Source organism: Rutidosis leptorrhynchoides, chromosome 4, assembly GCF_046630445.1.
Source record: "Rutidosis leptorrhynchoides isolate AG116_Rl617_1_P2 chromosome 4, CSIRO_AGI_Rlap_v1, whole genome shotgun sequence".
Classification (NCBI taxonomy): Eukaryota; Viridiplantae; Streptophyta; class Magnoliopsida; order Asterales; family Asteraceae; genus Rutidosis; species Rutidosis leptorrhynchoides.
Window position 1 is genome coordinate 444,372,210 of NC_092336.1, and position 20,559 is coordinate 444,392,768.

At 32.8% G+C, this 20,559-nt stretch overlaps 1 protein-coding gene across 1 annotated transcript; it reads right to left on the reverse strand.

The window, feature by feature from the left end:
- Window positions 1-14,118: 14,118 nt before the first annotated feature.
- Window positions 14,119-14,442, reverse strand: LOC139842138 (uncharacterized). Its single transcript, XM_071832313.1, has one exon. The coding sequence runs from the start codon at window positions 14,440-14,442 to the stop codon at window positions 14,119-14,121; it is 324 nt and encodes a 107-aa protein (XP_071688414.1).
- Between the last annotated feature and the right edge of the window lie 6,117 nt (window positions 14,443-20,559).

A 20,559-nucleotide genomic window follows, 5' to 3' on the forward strand; every position in this document is an offset into this window, starting at 1 on the left:
TAACATGCTTCTTTATGTTGCATGTTAGCCGCTTTTTCTAAATCACGAAGTCCTATATTCGGATATATTGAGTCAAAATAATTTCTTAACCCGTTGCGTAAAATAGCATTTGGGTTCCCCGCAATATATGGGTCAAAGTAAACACATCGTAACTTATGGATTTCCCAATGTGATATCCCCCATCTTTCGAATGAAAGCCTTTTATAAATCAAGGCATTCTTGGAACGTTCTTCGAATGTTTTACAAACTGATCTCGCCTTAAATAGTTGTGCCGAGAAATTCTGACCGACTCTGGACAAGATTTCATCAATCATGTCTCCAGGTAGGTCTCTTAAAATATTGGATTGTCTATCCATTTTGTGTTTTTATACTGTAAAATAGACAAGAGTTAGATTCATAAAAAAAATACTTATTAATACAAACAATTTTTACATATATCATAAAGCATAAGCACACTATATTACATATATTACACCACACGAATACAACTATCTTATTCCGACTCGCTCGTTTCTTTTTCTTCGGTATTGGTTCGTTTTGCCAAGTTTCTAGGGATATATGATGTACCCCTAATATGAGCCGTCGTTTTCCACATTGGTTTAGAAAAACCTGGTGGTTTAGATGTTCCCGTGTTATTGTCACAACTTAAGAAATACGGGTGTTGACGATACATATAAAGTTCATCGGGTTTGGAATCAAATTTCTCTTTTTTTATGCCCTTTCCCGTATTGTTCTGTTTTGCCTTATTAAATTGTGTTGGGGTAATTTCTATAACATCATCGGAATCCTTGTCGGGATCCGATTCATCGGAGAATTGGTAATCCTCCCAATACGCTAGTATTTTCCCGGCAGCGGCGCCAAAAATACTTGATGTCAAAGCTAAGGGGTATAAAATACTATTAAATTTTACAAGAAAATACTATTAAATATGATACAATTTTACTCAAGATATTTATTTATTTATTGAATGGATATACTTAAACCTTGCTACAACACTTATAGGCAGTGTACCTAATCGTACAGTAGTGTAGTTTTTTAGTAAGTCCGGTTCGTTCCACAGGGAAAATCTTTTAATCAAAGCTTAACGCTATATTAGTTTTATTTTATAAAAATACAAATATATATATAAGTAATATTATTATTATAAAGGGGGTTTTTACCGTTTAATGACCGGTTTGTCAATTTTAAAAACTTTAGTCGCAGTTAAAACAAAATGTAAAATATTGAATAAATAAAAGACTTAATTTAAAGCGTAAAGTAAATAATGATGATGAAATTGTGATAAATAAAAGTGCGATAAAATAAACTTACGATAATTAAAAAGTACGATAATTAAAAGTGCAATTAAATACAATAACAAAAAATAAAAGTGCGATAATTAGAAGTGCAATTAAATATAAAATACAGGAAATTAAATATGAAATAGAAGAATTATGCTTATTTAAACTTCCGTAATCATGATGTTTGACGTGTTGATTTTAATTTTATGCCCATGGGTTAATTGTCCTTTATCATGGATTATTTAATATGTCCGTCTGTTTTTTTTGTCCATAACAGTCCATCAGTCATAAATATAAAGTGCGAGTGTCCTCGTCAAATTATCCTTATACCCGAAGTTAAATATTCCAACTAATTGGGGACTTAAACTGTAACAAGATTTTAATACTTTGTTTAATAATTACACTAGGTTTTCGACTGCGTGTAACCCAAGGTTTTAATACTTTGTTAACAATTATGCCAAGTGTCCTTGTACATAATTTCACCCCTGTTTTAATAATTCTAGTGGCTATTAATCCATTCCCGTGTCCAGTTAAATGAACGATTATTCGTACATATAAATACCCCGCCCATCGTGTCCGATTGAGTGTATATGGTTATTTATAGGGACGTCCAATTGTAAATCTTTATATTAAAATTAACAAACTATCATTTAGTTAAACAAATATAAAGCCCATTAATAGCCATAGGCTAATTTCCACAAGTGTCGTTCTTTTGTCCAAACCCCAATTATGGTACAAAGCCCAATTACCCCATTTTTAATATTTAGCCCAACATCACGATTACTTCAATTTAAATAAGCATAATAACAACTTAGTTACGAGACATTAATTTTAAAAAGGAGAACATAACTTACATTGAGTATTTATCGCGTAGTGTTACACGGACAGAATTTTGACTTACACCCTTACAACATTTGCTACAATACCCTTATTATTAGGATTTAAAATTAAAATTAAAATTAAAATATAAATATTACGTATAGATATATTGAGAGATAGAAAAAGATGTGTTTTTGTGGTGCACCAAAGCTCGATTTTTATAGGCATGTGGGCTGGAAAAGATGCTCATGTGATCGCATGGATTTATGCCTTCCAGGCCATGCGATCGCATGACCAGCTGGGGAGAGCCACATTTGGTTGTTTTCTTCTGCCGACGTTTATTTAAATATAATATAATATATATATTAATTTTAAGAATTAATTATATATTATATTATATTCATATGCATAGTTGACTTGTAATTTTTAGTCTGTTGCGTCGAGCGTTGAGAGTTGACTCTGGTCCCGGTTCCGGATTTTCGAACGTCCTTGCGTACAATTTAATATCTTGTACTTTGCATTTTGAATCTTGTACTCTTGTAATTTTGAGACGTTTCTTATCAATAATTGGAACCTTATTGATTGTATTTTGTACTTTTGAGCTTTTTGGTCGTTTGCGTCTTCAATTCGTCGAATCTGTCTTTTGTCTTCACCTTTTATTATTTAAACGAATATCACTTGTAAATAGAACAATTGCAACTAAAAGCTTGTCTTTCTTGAGGAATAATGCTATGAAATATATGTTCGTTTTTAGCATTATCATGGTGTCACGTGGTGTAGCAAGTGGAAGTAAACAGACAAGTAGAAAAAGTATAGCAGTCGAGCAGTAGCAGACCCTTGTGGGCTGTTTTTGTGGATTTTGATTTGACATAAACAAAAAAAAAATAGATGTAGCAGAAGCAAGTAAAGATGGTGGTGATATGGTGGTTTATGGTTGATTAGGGTGGTAGTGTTCTTGGGTTCGGTTGCAACACAAAGCCCATAGCCGTATGCAAGTTCACGATGGTGGTGTTTTAAACGATTTTCTTTTATGGTGGTTAACCAGTGGTGGTGGACGAGGTTTTGCAAGGTGGTGGTAATAGATCATGGCGGTGGAGGTTTTGAGTCTCGATGGAATTAGAACACAGAAAAACAATATGGGTGTGCATATCTCTCTATCTCTCATCTTACTGTCTATAAATATAATCCTAACTATAATAATAAATCTACTTTAATAATTTTATAATAATAATAAACAATAATATAATAATGAATATGAAAATCAAAAGATAAACAGTAATAATAATTCATACACAGTATATCAGCCGATGCCTTAGATTTTTCCTACCGACAGTTTATCACCGACGGCTATATCGTGTCTATTGCTAAACAGTTAACGTATAAAAGTGTTCCAAAAATTCCCAAACTTTTAGATTTAATATATTTAATTATTTCACTCATTAACTGCTTGAAACTTGATCAAAAAGGTTCGATAATTATTTATTTTCTGTTCCAATTTATATGTACGGAGTACTAATATTTAAACTTAAAAAGGTAAAAATACTTTTAATAAATCTAAAATCTTCGTAATCGATTTACAGTTCAACTTTTATTTTAATCCATCATAAACTTATATTAAATCTATATGAATGCTAACGAAATGTCAACCGAATGTTACTGACTTTTACTAATTAAACTCGAAATAATTTATATTCCCTTTCTATATATAAACAGTTTTAAAATAGCAAAGTTAATTACTAAAACAATTATATTATATATTTTTAAACAAATAGATTTAATATAATTTGATATATTTACAAGTAATATTTATATATATCTATATATTCTATAGTTTCCATTAATCGCATTTTATTTTATTCATTTTACAATATAAAGCTTAATAATCATATTATATAATATTCTAAATTATATTTCAAATTATAAATACCTATTTAAATATATATGTTATCTATTTACAAATAGTTGTTCGTGAATCGTTGGGAATGGTTGAAAGTCAAACGAATATATGAAACAGTTCAAAATATTTGTGACTCAACATTACAGACTTTGCTTATCATATCGAAATCAAATAAGATTCAGGTTTAAATTTGGTCGGAAATTCCCGGGTCATCACAGTACCTACCCGTTAAAGAAATTTCGTCCCGAAATTTGAGAGAGGTGGTCATGGCTAACAATAAAAATGTTTTCATGACAAATATGAGTTGATGAATGGAGTTTTATCATTATTTGCTAATATAGATAAAATGATTCGATTAGATGAAGCATACGAATAAAGATGTCACAATAGATTTAGATAGAGATTTAACTTTTGATGTAGTCACGGTGGAATTTAGAAAATAAGGTGCGTCTTAGCTTTTGACGTTGTCTTGGTTGAATTCCGGAATTTAAGGTATTTAAAAGAAAATCTTTGAAATCTATAAGATCTGATTCTTCGAGAATTAAGGAAATTATGATCTCTTTAATTAACTGCGATGATCTGTCCCGATTACTACATCTGATATTTCCATTATAAATTTACCTTTTCCGTTCCATTAGTTTTCACCTCTTCTATACTAAATTCCCAAATTCAAAAGATTGTGAAAATGCTTAATCCAGTTCTAATTCTTGTCCTTATCCTTACTATCACAATAATCATTCTCCTTTTCCAACTTCTATCAGAGGAAGTTGTTTACTTCTACTATTACCTTGGGTTGATACTATTCTTAATTATACCGTGTCTTTATATTGCTATTCGTATTAATATCCATGGTTTGTAACCTCCGTGTTGTTATTGGGCTTTATATTTTCTCTTATATTTTAGATCTCTTTGCCTTTTTATTATCCTCCCGACCTCTAGTAAAGCGAGTAACGGTCCAGAATTCGTAAGTACAGTGTTTCGAATGAACTTAATGTTCTAACCAAGAAAGAACAAAATCATACGATTTAATTTGTCAAATTATTAGAATCATTGAGAATAGAACTATCAAGAATATACTTTCTTGATATGTTCAGAAGTTAAGCAGAATGAAAGAGTCATGTAACATGGCACACGATGACGTTATGATCTGTGAATCATCATGTCCCATTAGAAACTCAGCATGACTTACTGTAATATAATCACGTTGATCAAGTTTCATTATATTATACTAACTCATGCATCAATTCCCAACATTACTTCAATAACATTCATATTTTAAGCTCGAAAGTTTACAGAATATAGAAACTAACAGTTTCTATATGATGTAACACTGATAGCACTAATAGATTAATGATTCATATAAGAATAGTTATGAAAATATCTTCAGAAATATGGAGGATATTTATAATGAAAGATACGATAATACCTTAGTATTTCTAATATCGAAAGATGATGATGAAGATTTGTCCATAAGGATTTAGAGTTAGGAGCAAGGTATTCGTTAATGATTTCAGCAGATACTAAATCATCTGGATTCCTTGATGGCAAGTTTAGTCCTTGTGATTTGTCCACGGTTTCCTTCCGAGTTTCGCATAATCCGCTTTTCGGTACTAAATTTTCTATGGAGCGTTTCCAACACTCCATTCTTTATTATCAAACTTTTAGCCGTTTAGACCATCTACAATTTTGCTGTTTCCTCTACATTTAATGCTACCATATCTGAATCATCGGTTATCAATCCGAGGTGGTTTCAGGAGAATTGTGTTTTTAGATGATTAAACGCTGATGGTAATATGGTGGAATATAAAAGGTTCTCCGGTAACAATAAAAGAGCACGCATATATATCAAGGTTATAATAAGGTTGTTTCGAACGAAAAGTCGAAGTTAATTTGCTGGAGCTGTGATAAAATTTGCTACTTTGAAAGGAATCACCAAGTTATTTTGGGTAATAATAACACTAAAGGAATTAGTACAAATACGTGATAAACATTTATTCAGATTCCAAGTGTTTTCAGGTGCATAACTACATGCATCGATCTTTTCTTCTGTAGATGTAGTGCGGTTGGTTCATCCTCTCGATTGAGGTGTTTTCAAGAATCATGAAAGGTTTGAACGTAGATTGTAATCGTCAAGATACAAATGAGGTTTAAGATGAAATCAAGTGACAAAAGTTGAAGAATTGTTTAGTTTCATATATTATAATCAATATTTTAATTCATTTTAATTGTCCAATATTGGTAGTCCTTAGTTGATAGTCCACAGTTAGCAATACATAATATTCGAATTAATTAATACGTATCGTGACCCGTATACATCTCAGACTCGATCACAACTCAAACTATATATATTATTGTAGAAACAACCTCAACCCTGCATAGCTAACTCCAGCATTACTGCATATAGAGTGTCTATGGTTATTCCAAATAATATATATAGATGAGTCGATATGATATGTTAAAACTTTGTATACGTGTCCCATTATTTAAAGTGCGTAAAATAAATAACAGAAATTTAAATGACAATAGATAAAGTGCGTAAAGTAAATAACAGAAATTAAATGACGATAAATAAAAATTGCGAGAATTTAAATTGCGATAAATAAATTGTGATAATTAAATTTAATACGGAATTAACAGTTAGCTAGGAACAGTTAGCTAGGAATAGTTAGCGTGGATTCTTAACAAAATTTCTCATAATTAATTTGTTTGTTTCTAACAATTTTTATTTTGTCAAATGTTTTCTTCATTATGCCACTTGTTGGATTCTGATAGGTCAAAACCCAAATATAAAATTGAATGGTTATTCTGTGGTGAACGGATACGTATATCTGTGGATGTAAATAGGATAGTAAATGACCGTTGAATTAGATTCGAAGAATGTACAGTGTAACTTATTAATGTGAAATCTAAATATTCCTCGGGTATTACCTACCCGTTAAAATATTTTCACCATTAACAGTTTGTACCAAAGGAATTTTTAATTACAATCTTTATGAAAAAATATATATACCTATATATTTTCTTCAAATGTAATCATGGATTTAATGAGTCAATATGATATTAAACTCATTAGATTTATGGCTAGAACTAGAGTACATAATCTCTAAAACATTAGAGATTACATAATCGCCATGAAGGACGAAGATAGTTTATGTAGAACGATTCATAGAACGATGATTATGCTTGAGGTATAGACTGCGAGGTTGAGACGTGTGATGATGTTGTTGTGGTTGGTACTGGTCATGCTGCTGGTGCTGCTGATGGTGGTACTGTTGCTGTCGGTGTTACAAGTGTTGTTGGTGCTGAGGTTGGTGATGATGTTGGTGTAGTAAGTATAGCTTGTAGATCACGCACCATTCTTGTCAGGTTTTCTATCCTACCTACTATCATTTCTATCCATCCACTCATCTGATTCGATAGATCTTGATTATTAATTCGAAGTTCCCGAACTTCTTCTAATATTCCCCTTCGATTGGTATTCAGAAGTAGAGGTTGAATATTTTCTGAGATTGCAGTAATGCGACCTTTGAGGCGGAATATTTCAGCAAGAAGGGTGAATACAGTGTTGCGCATAGGTTCACCGGTGAGTACATCATTTTCTCCGATGTTAGGAGGTAAGTTTGGTTTGCAGTAGGGCTCGCCTTCTTCATTTCTCCATCGAGTGAGTAACTCTCGGACCTACCCCCATCCCCTCCAGAAAGAAAAATAACAAAATGGTTGAGGCACTTCTGGTTCATTGACTTCAAAGTCTGCTTCAATATACATCTCGAAATCGCTTCCGGAACTAATGGAATCCAAGCTAAGTGTAGGATCCATCTCTCATGATCAGTTAAAGGGTTTTGATATGAAATGTTTTTCGAATATCGAATGATATTCTAATTATATATAGAATATCTATACATACTTCCAAACATCCCATGAATTACAGAGAAAATTAAGGAAACGTGTCAGATAAAGTCTACAGTGACAGATACGCTAAGATATGAATTAGTAGATATGCTAAGATATGAATTTTTTCTATACACTATTCATGCAGTCAATGCAGTAAAACGTGTCTAGACTAAGAATAATGAGCAGGTAATTTCCTAAGGATGATAAGCAGATGATTTCCGACAAAAATGATAAGCAAAAATTTTGACATGAAGACACGGTCGAAGTCCAGACTCACTAATGCATCCTAATGACTATCAGTTAGACACACTAATGCAAAACCTGGTTCGCTAAGACCACCGCTTTGATACCACATGTCATACCCCGTCCTAAACCGTCCGGACGAAGTCACTAACATCTGGTTCCATTGCGATGATCGACTCCAAATAATGTCTTTACAATGAGCAAATGCACAGCGGAAGATTTCTTTCATACCTGAGAATAAACATGCTTTCAAGTGTCAACCAAAAGGTTGGTGAGTTCATAGGTTTATCATAAAACAATAAAATTCATCATTTTGATAGACCACAAGATTTAAATGCTGCATGGTACAAATGGGCCCGAATCCTATACCCACCTGTAATGTACATGCGATATCTTTTAAATACAGTACACCTTTCTCGTGTACGAAATCCTTTTTCATAAATCTTAGTAACCGTACACATATCTCATGCACAAAAAACTAATACACATAACCTGTGTATAAAAATCATTCTCTCGATACATAACATTCATATCAACTGGTGGCAATTATCATGTCCACATAATTCAATGGTGGCAATTATCATGTCCACATAATTCAATGGTGGCAATTATCATGTCCACATAATTCAATGGTGGCAATTATCATGTCCACATAATTCAATAATAATCCGCAGAACTTCTGTCAGCATAATAATTCATTCGAGGAATGTTTTGCTTGTGTCTATCTCGTCAAACATTTATAAAAGCATTTCATGTATTCGCAGTTCAAAATATATTTCAAAAGCATTTAATAAAGCAGTTGTAACAACATCGCATGTATTCTCAGTCCCAAAAATGTAAAGAGTAAAAAGGGAGCAAATGAAACTCACAATAATGTATTTTGTAGTAAAAATACATATGACGACATTGAACAACTGAACAATGCAGGGTTGACCTCGGATTCACGAACCTATAACAAATATATATATTAACACTTATAATTGTATTCGAACAAAATTATATCTTATTATTAGTGAGATAATTGTTATATTTAATAATTTATAGGTTTTATCAATTCATTAAGTATATTTATTTTATGTATACTATTAAAAATATTAATATAGTTATGTTATATGTATTAAATATATTTTTATATAAATAATATTTATTTGTTATAATATTAATAATAGGAATAGTATTAATAATAATGATACTTATAATAATAATGATACTACTAATAATAATGTTAATATTGATAATAAAAATGATAATAACACTAAAATATATAAAATTGTTAATAATGATAGTAATAATAATAAGATGAAACGGTTGTATTATTTTTACTATAAGAATACTAATTTTGATAAAAATTCTTAATACTAATAATACTTAATAATAATACTTGTTAATAATTATATTAATGTTAATAATAGTAGTAATAATAATAATAATGATCATATTAATTATAAAAATGATAGTAAATATAATATTAATGATAATAATAATAAAATGTATTATTTTTATAATAATAATAATATTAATAATAATAATAAAAATAATAATAATAATAATAATAATAATGATAATAATAAAAATTTAGAATACAACCTTTGAAGAAATAAGCTTCTAAAATAAAATGCCACAGCCTGGACTCGAACCCACGACCTCTCGTTCAATAACCTCACGCCTAACCATTCCTCTACTTATTGTTTTCTGTTTTAATTATGCTCTTAAATTCTTTTAACCTTATTTTCTACTGACTTCAAAACCAACCTATTTCTTCAATCATAATCGTATTCATCATCTATATGGAAACCCATATAATTATTAACTCGGCCCAACATGTAGATTCCAAGCCCAACAATTTACTATCAATCAGCCCGTTAACTAATCAATTGACTCAGCCCAATAGATAGCCCAGCAGGTCACGGCCCAACATTTAATATAAACTCAACTTGTGCAGCTATCTGTTGGAAAAAAGAAAATAAACTGCAGTAGTCTAGATTCAAACTTGAGACCTCCCAGTTACACACCAACACCCCTAACCACTGTTATGTTAATGTCTTTCTGTCTATAATTCGTTCAATTACTTTTTATAACATGTAAAACAGGGTTTAATATACTTCACTAATAATCTCGTTTCTCACAGAACAATCATCAATTTATCTCATCCTTTCCATCATCTATAATACCCATCTTCATCCTAATTAAGTATCATCATCATCAAGCTTATTACTATCATTAACAACATCATGATACCGTGACCATATCATCATCAACTTTATTCGATATTCATCACATACATAACCCGATTATCACCATCAAAATTCTATTATCGTTATCATATTCATAATCATCATCATCTTATTTCTAATCATCATATAAACCGTTTATTATTATTATCTTAAACTAACATCAACATCAACAATCATTTATCCCTTAACATTACCATCAACATCATAATCAGTTTTCATCATCGTTATTGTAGCAGCAAGAGAAAAAGAAGCAAAAAAAAAAAATAGTTGTAGCAGTGTAACTAGGGTGTTCGGTTTTGGGTTGAGATTGAAACACAAAATAAAAATAGGTAAATGAAACAGGAAATAGAAGACAGATTGTACAGTAGCGTCAGTATATTACCGTTATATCCACCTTCACTGCACCGTTCATCATCTTCATTAATGGGATTTCGGCTCGAGCATCATGGTGGTTTGTTTGTTTAACGATGGTTAGTGGTGATGAGTTTAAAACAGAAAACGGAAAGATTTTATTGGGTTTCGATGGTTAACTTGTAATGGTGTCGCGTGGTGTAGCAGGTGGAAGTAAACAGACAAGTAGAAAAAGTATAGCAGTCGAGCAGTAGCAGACCCTTGTGGGCTGTTTTTGTGGATTTTGATTTGACATAAACAAAAACAAAAAAAAAATAGCTATAGCAGCAGCAAGTAAAGATGGTGGTGATATTGTGGTTTATGGTTGATTAGGGTGGTGGTGTTCTTGGGTTCGGTTGCAACACTAAGCCCATAGCCGTATGCAAGTTCACGATGGTGGTGTTTTAAACGATTTTCTTTTATGGTGGTTAACCAGTGGTGGTGGATGAGGTTTTACAAGGTGGTGGTAATAGATCATGGCGGTGGAGGTTTTGAGTCTCGATGGAATTAGAACACAGAAAAACAATATGGGTGTGCATATCTCTCTATCTCTCATCTTACTGTCTATAAATATAATCTTAACTATAATAATAAATCTACTTTAATAATTAATAATAATTTTATAATAATAATAAACAATAATATAATAATGAATATTAAAATCAAAAGATAAACAGTAATAATAATTCATACACAGTATATCAGCCGATGTCTTAGATTTTTCCTACCGACAGTTTATCACTGACGGCTATATCGTGTCTATTGCTAAACAGTTAACGTATAAAAGTGTTCCAAAAAATCCCAAACTTTTAGATTTAATATATTTAATTATTTCACTCATTAACTGCTTGAAACTTGATCAAAAAGGTTCGATAATTATTTATTTTCTGTTCCAATTTATATGTACGGAGTACTAATATTTAAACTTAAAAAGGTAAAAATACTTTTAATAAATCTAAAATCTTCGTAATCGATTTACAGTTCAACTTTTATTTTAATCCATCATATACTTATATTAAATCTATATGAATGCTAACGAAATGTCAACCGAATATTACTGACTTTTACTAATTAAACTCGAAATAATTTATATTCCCTTTCTATATATAAACAGTTTTAAAATAGCAAAGTTAATTACTAAAAAAATTATATTATATATTTTTAAACAAATAGATTTAATATAACTTGATATATTTACAAGTAATATTTATATATATCTATATATTCTATAGTTTCCATGAATCGCATTTTATTTTATTCATTTTACAATATAAATCTTAATAATCATATTATATAATATTCTAAATTATATTTCAAATTATAAATACCTATTTAAATATATATGTTATCTATTTACAAATAGTTGTTCGTGAATCGTTGGGAATGGTCGAAAGTCAAACGAATATATGAAACAGTTTAAAATATTTGTGACTCAACATTACAAACTTTGCTTATCATATCGAAATCAAATAAGATTCATTATCATATCGAAATCAAATAAGATTCAGGTTTAAATTTGGTCAGAAATTCCCGGGTCATCACAAAGGATTTGAGTAGGAGAGCGGTTTTGAAGAAGCTTAGTAGGGATGATGTTAATAAGATATGTTGCCATTTGCAGAGCATGATGCTAAAAGGATAGTGGTAGAGAAGCATGAGATAGTAATGTGCGGATTATGTTATTAATGGCACGGATTTTTCTTTCAGATTTTCCATTTTGTGGAGAGGAATAAGGACAAGAGAAACGAAAATACATACTATGACTCTTACAAAAGTTGTGAAATTGTTTGTTGTTGTATTCGGTTCCGTTATCGCATTGAAAAGTTTTGATGGATTTGTTAAGTTGGTTGCGAATGTAGTTGTTAAAAGTAAGAAAAGTTGGAAATACATCTGATTTCTTAGCTATGGGGTATGTCCACAAGAAGTTAGAATAATTATCAAGAAATAAGAGATAGTAATGATGTTCAGATGTGCTTGGTATTGAGGAGGACCAGAGATCGCTATGTATAATGTCAAATGGTAATAAAGTAGTAGAAACAGAAGAAACAAAAGAAAGTTTAATTTGATTTCCAAACATACATGATTGACAAACTGTATGTAAAGGAGTTTTATTACATTCAATAAACTTCTTATTACTAAGAGAACGTAAAACTTCAATACTCTGATGTCCGAGGCGGTGATGCCATAAATTAGGTGATAAAGCAGCAAAAGTAGATGGTGAAGATAAACGTTGCAACACGGAGGTGGTAAGAGGATATAAGTCTCCAGTACTGTCACATCTCAGAACCGGAGTGCCCTACGGAAAGTCCTTCACAGTAAAACCAAAGGGATCAAATTCTAGTGAGATATTATTGTCAACAGATAAACGACGGACAGAAATGAGATTTTTAATTAAATTAGGGGCATGAAGAATGTTTTGTAAGTAAAGTGGACGAGTGGGATTAGGAATGGTGGAGTGACCGAAACCTTGAATGGGGATGCCATGGTCATTTTCGACGATTATATGTTTAGGTTGCTTTAATGAATTATAATACTTTAAATCACCTGAGTTAGCAGCCATATGAGATGTAGCCCCGGTGTCCATATACCAAGTGTCCTCCGGAGGGTTTAGAGTCATGGTGTGAAGTGCACTTTCAATATCAGTTGGACTATAGGCTGTGGGTTGCGAAACATGATGGTAATGGGCCTGAGGTCGTAGCCCAAGCAGTCCGGCTTGTGAAGAATTAGCACCAGGCCTGGTCCAAGGATTAGTTGGGTAAGGACATGGTGGTGGTATCTAGTGGGCCTGCTGAGGAGAATTCCATGGTGGATAATTGGCCCATTGTGGAGTTGAATAATTCTGTTGATAACCCGATTGAAAACCCAAATTAGAACCTCTCCCTCGTCCTCTAAAATTACAACTTCTATAACCAGAATTTCCTCGACCTCTTCCTCTTGAATTGTTGTTACGAGTGGTACTGTTGTGTCGGTCATTGGTGGAATCAGGAGGTGCGAAACGAGGGGTGTTGGAGGTGGTTAATAGGGCGGTGTCGGAGGAATTAGGGTTCAATGCCGATTGCTTCTGCTTGCGGGTTTCTTCTAGGATAAGCTTGGATCTTGCATCATAGAATGAGGGCAATTTGTCCATTTGAGTGAAATAGGTGCCGACAGTGTTGAAATTATCATTTAATCCAGCAATTAGTTGAAGAACCATACGTTCTTCGGTTACCTTGTCACCAACATTCATCAATTGATCGGCGATGAGTTTGATTTGTTGGCAATATGCCAAAACATTGGCATAATCATCAAGGCGTATGGTGTTAAGTTGATGATGAAGGTAAAGGGCTCTGGAATTTTTATTATCTTGGAAAACCGATTGTAAACGTGATCAGGCAGCAGCAACAGTTGTTTCTTCTTGTTCAAGAATTGTATTCATTAATTCTTGTGATATGGTACCATAGATCCATTGTAAGATGATGGCATCAAGGCGTGGCCAAAGTGGATTCTGTGGATCAGTGTTGGTGGTGGTAGAGTCAGAAGATCCGGTTGTTGGTGGAATGATGTGATCAAGCACATCATAGGCTTGACAATGGATCTTGAACAGGCGAGACCAAGAAGTGTATTGGCTGTTGTCAAGCTCTAGGGTAATTGGGATCATGTTTTTGATGTTGGAGATGGTGAGTGCCAGATGATAACGTTGTTTATCAGTCATGGTGATAAGAGTATTTAATTAATTTTGCTGGATGAAGAAGAGAAGAAAAGAATGAGTCGGCAGGAGAAGGAAGAAAGTGAGATGATGGTTCAGAAAGAGAGGCCTGATACCATGTTAGTTTGGTAAAATTCGATGCCTTGATTTCATTCACAAGTCGTGTATATATACATCATATATGCCCTGTCTTGTATTACAATCTATCCTAATTTTAAGGAAGTGATTTGGTCAACTATACAAATCAAATCTATGCTAAATATAACTAATGTAAACATGTGTACAGCTTTTATACAGCTTTTATCTAATACTTTGTAATATGATTATCGATGAGGGAAGTTGCGAAAATGTAGTTTCAACAGAAATGGTTGATAAATTGGGATTAGAAGCGGAAGATCATCCCGAACCTTACCAACTCACGTGGCTAAAGAAGGGAAATCATGTGAAAGTCAGTAAGCAATGCCGATTTCAATTTTCGATATGCAAACGGTATAAGGATGAGGTATGGTGCGAGGTAATACCAATGGATGCGTGCCATTTACTTTTGGGAAGACCTTGGCAATTTGATCGGAAGACGAAGCATGATGGGTACCGCAATACATACACCTTCTGAAATGTCCCGTTCTTATTGATTAAAAACGTTCCATATTAATTGATTTCGTTGCGAGGTTTTGACCTCTATATAAGACGTTTTTCAAAGACTGCATTCATTTTTAAAACAAACCATAACCTTTATTTCATAAATAAAGGTTTAAAAAGCTTTACGTAGATTATCAAATAATGATAATCTAAAATATCCTGTTTACACACGACCATTACATAATGGTTTACAATACAAATATGTTACATCGAAATCAGTTTCTTGAATGCAGTTTTTACACAATATCATACAAACATGGACTCCAAATCTTGTCCTTATTTTAGTATGCAACAGCGGAAGCTCTTAATATTCACCTGAGAATAAACATGCTTTAAACGTCAACAAAAATGTTGGTGAGTTATAGGTTTAACCTATATATATCAAATCGTAACAATAGACCACAAGATTTCATATTTCAATACACATCCCATACATAGAGATAAAAATCGTTCATATGGTGAACACCTGGTAACCGACAATAACAAGATGCATATATAAGAATATCCCCATCATTCCGGGACACCCTTCGGATATGATATAAATTTCGAAGTACTAAAGCATCCGGTACTTTGGATGGGGTTTGTTAGGCCCAATAGATCTATCTTTAGGATTCGCGTCAATTAGGGTGTCTGTTCCCTAATTCTTAGATTACCAGACTTAATAAAAAGGGGCATATTCGATTTCGATAATTCAACCATAGAATGTAGTTTCACGTACTTGTGTCTATTTTGTAAATCATTTATAAAACCTGCATGTATTCTCATCCCAAAAATATTAGATTTTAAAAGTGGGACTATAACTCACTTTCACAGATTTTTACTTCGTCGGGAAGTAAGACTTGGCCACTGGTTGATTCACGAACCTATAACAATATATACATATATATCAAAGTATGTTCAAAATATATTTACAACACTTTTAATATATTTTGATGTTTTAAGTTTATTAAGTCAGCTATCCTCGTTAGTAACCTACAACTAGTTGTCCACAGTTAGATGTACAGAAATAAATCGATAAATATTATCTTGAATCAATCCACGACCCAGTGTATACGTATCTCAGTATTGATCACAACTCAAACTATATATATTTTGGAATCAACCTCAACCCTGTATAGCTAACTCCAACATTCACATATAGAGTGTCTATGGTTGTTCCGAAATATATATAGATGTGTCGACATGATAGGTCGAAACATTGTATACGTGTCTATGGTATCTCAAGATTACATAATATACAATACAAGTTGATTAAGTTATGGTTGGAATAGATTTCTTACCAATTTTCACGTAGCTAAAATGAGAAAAATTATCCAATCTTGTTTTACCCATAACTTCTTCATTTTAAATCCGTTTTGAGTGAATCAAATTGCTATGGTTTCATATTGAACTCTATTTTATGAATCTAAACAGAAAAGTATAGGTTTATAGTCGGAAAAATAAGTTACAAGTCGTTTTTGTAAAGGTAGTCATTTCAGTCGAAAGAACGACGTCTAGATGACCATTTTAGAAAACATACTTCCACTTTGAGTTTAACCATAATTTTTGGATATAGTTTCATGTTCATAATAAAAATCATTTTCTCAGAATAACAAATTTTAAATCAAAGTTTATCATAGTTTTTAATTAACTAACCCAAAACAGCCCGCGGTGTTACTACGACGGCGTAAATCCAGTTTTACGGTGTTTTTCGTGTTTCCAGGTTTTAAATCATTAAGTTAGCATATCATATAGATATAGAACATGTGTTTAGTTGATTTTAAAAGTCAAGTTAGAAGGATTAACTTTTGTTTGCGAACAAGTTTAGAATTAACTAAACTATGTTCTAGTGATTACAAGTTTAAACCTTCGAATAAGATAGCTTTATATGTATGAATCGAATGATGTTATGAACATCATTACTACCTTAAGTTCCTTGGATAAACCTACTGGAAAAGAGAAAAATGGATCTAGCTTCAATGGATCCTTGGATGGCTCGAAGTTCTTGAAGCAGAATCATGACACGAAAACAAGTTCAAGTAAGATCATCACTTGAAATAAGATTGTTATAGTTATAGAAATTGAACCAAAGTTTGAATATGATTATTACCTTGTATTAGAATGATAACCTACTGTAAGAAACAAAGATTTCTTGAGGTTGGATGATCACCTTACAAGATTGGAAGTGAGCTAGCAAACTTGAAAGTATTCTTGATTTTATGAAACTAGAACTTTTGGAATTTATGAAGAACACTTAGAACTTGAAGATAGAACTTGAGAGAGATCAATTAGATGAAGAAAATTGAAGAATGAAAGTGTTTGTAGGTGTTTTTGGTCGTTGGTGTATGGATTAGATATAAAGGATATGTAATTTTGTTTTCATGTAAATAAGTCATGAATGATTACTCATATTTTTGTAATTTTATGAGATATTTCATGCTAGTTGCCAAATGATGGTTCCCACATGTGTTAGGTGACTCAAATGGGCTGCTAAGAGCTGATCATTGGAGTGTATATACCAATAGTACATACATCTAAAAGCTGTGTATTGTACGAGTACGAATACGGGTGCATACGAGTAGAATTGTTGATGAAACTGAACGAGGATGTAATTGTAAGCATTTTTGTTAAGTAGAAGTATTTTGATAAGTGTATTGAAGTCTTCCAAAAGTGTATAAATAAATATTAAAACACTACATGTATATACATTTTAACTGATTCGTTAAGTCATCGTTAGTCGTTACATGTAAGTGTTGTTTTGAAACCTTTAGGTTAACGATCTTGTTAAATGTTGTTAACCCAATGTTTATAATATCAAATGAGATTTTAAATTATTATATTATCATGATATTATCATGTATGAATATCTCTTAATATGATATATATACATTAAACGTCTTTACAACGATAATCGTTACATATATGTCTCGTTTAAAAATCATTAAGTTAGTAGTCTTGTTTTTACGTATGTAGTTCATTGTTAATATACTAAATGATATGTTTACTTATCATAGTATCATGTTAACTATATATATATCCATATATATGTCATCATATAGTTTTTACAAGTTTTAACGTTCGTGAATCACCGGTCAACTTGGGTGGTCAATTGTCTATATGAAACATATTTCAATTAATCAAGTCTTAACAAGTTTGATTGCTTAACATGTTGGAAACATTTAATCATGTAAATATCAATCTCAATTAATATATATAAACATGGAAAAGTTCGGGTCACTACAGTACCTACCCGTTAAATAAATTTCGTCCCGAAATTTTAAGCTGTTGAAGGTGTTGACGAATCTTCTGGAAATAGATGCGGGTATTTCTTCTTCATCTGATCTTCACGCTCCCAGGTGAACTCGGGTCCTCTACGAGCATTCCATCGAACCTTAACAATTGGTATCTTGTTTTGCTTAAGTCTTTTAACCTCACGATCCATTATTTCGACGGGTTCTTCGATGAATTGAAGTTTTTCGTTGATTTGGATTTCATCTAACGGAATAGTGAGATCTTCTTTAGCAAAACATTTCTTTAAATTCGAGACGTGGAAAGTGTTATGTACAGCCGCGAGTTGTTGAGGTAACTCTAGTCGGTAAGCTACTGGTCCGACACGATCAATAATCTTGAATGGTCCAATATACCTTGGATTTAATTTCCCTCGTTTACCAAATCGAACAACGCCTTTCCAAGGTGCAACTTTAAGCATGACCATCTCTCCAATTTCAAATTCTATATCTTTTCTTTTAATGTCAGCGTAGCTCTTTTGTCGACTTTGGGCGGTTTTCAACCGTTGTTGAATTTGGATGATCTTCTCGGTAGTTTCTTGTATAATCTCCGGACCCGTAATCTGTCTATCCCCCACTTCACTCCAACAAATCGGAGACCTGCACTTTCTACCATAAAGTGCTTCAAACGGCGCCATCTCAATGCTTGAATGGTAGCTGTTGTTGTAGGAAAATTCTGCTAACGGTAGATGTCGATCCCAACTGTTTCCGAAATCAATAACACATGCTCGTAGCATGTCTTCAAGCGTTTGTATCGTCCTTTCGCTCTGCCCATCAGTTTGTGGATGATAGGCAGTACTCATGTCTAGACGAGTTCCTAATGCTTGCTGTAATGTCTGCCAGAATCTTGAAATAAATCTGCCATCCCTATCAGAGATAATAGAGATTGGTATTCCATGTCTGGAGACGACTTCCTTCAAATACAGTCGTGCTAACTTCTCCATCTTGTCATCTTCTCTTATTGGTAGGAAGTGTGCTGATTTGGTGAGACGATCAACTATTACCCAAATAGTATCAAAACCACTTGCAGTCCTTGGCAATTTAGTGATGAAATCCATGGTAATGTTTTCCCATTTCCATTCCGGGATTTCGGGTTGTTGAAGTAGACCTGATGGTTTCTGATGCTCAGCTTTGACCTTAGAACACGTCAAACATTCTCCTACGTATTTAGCAACATCGGCTTTCATACCCGGCCACCAAAAATGTTTCTTGAGATCCTTGTACATCTTCCCCGTTCCAGGATGTATTGAGTATCTGGTTTTATGAGCTTCTCTAAGTACCATTTCTCTCATATCTCCAAATTTTGGTACCCAAATCCTTTCAGCCCTATACCGGGTTCCGTCTTCCCGAATATTAAGATGCTTCTCCGATCCTTTGGGTATTTCATCCTTTAAATTTCCCTCTTTTAAAACTCCTTGTTGCGCCTCCTTTATTTGAGTAGTAATGTTATTATGAATCATTATATTCATAGATTTTACTCGAATGGGTTCTCTGTCCTTCCTGCTCAAGGCATCGGCTACCACATTTGCCTTCCCCGGGTGGTAACGAATCTCAAAGTCGTAATCATTCAATAATTCAATCCACCTACGCTGCCTCATATTCAGTTGTTTCTGATTAAATATGTGTTGAAGACTTTTGTGGTCGGTATATATAATACTTTTGACCCCATATAAGTAGTGCCTCCAAGTCTTTAATGCAAAAACAACCGCGCCTAATTCCAAATCATGCGTCGTATAATTTTGTTCGTGAATCTTCAATTGTCTAGACGCATAAGCAATCACCTTCGTTCGTTGCATTAATACACAACCGAGACCTTGCTTTGATGCATCAAAATAAATCAAAAAATCATCATTCCCTTCAGGCAATGACAATATAGGTGCCGTAGTTAGCTTTTTCTTCAATAACTGAAACGCTTTCTCTTGTTCATCATTCCATTCAAATTTCTTCCCTTTATGCGTTAATGCAGTCAAGGGTTTTGCTATTCTGGAAAAGTCTTGGATGAACCTTCTGTAGTAACCAGCTAGTCCTAAAAACTGGCGTATGTGTTTCGGAGTTTTCGGGGTTTCCCACTTTTCAACAGTTTCTATCTTTGCCGGATCCACCATAATACCTTCTTTGTTCACTATGTGACCGAGGAATTGAACTTCTTCCAACCAAAATGCACACTTTGAAAACTTAGCGTACAATTCTTCCTTCCTCAATACTTCTAACACCTTTC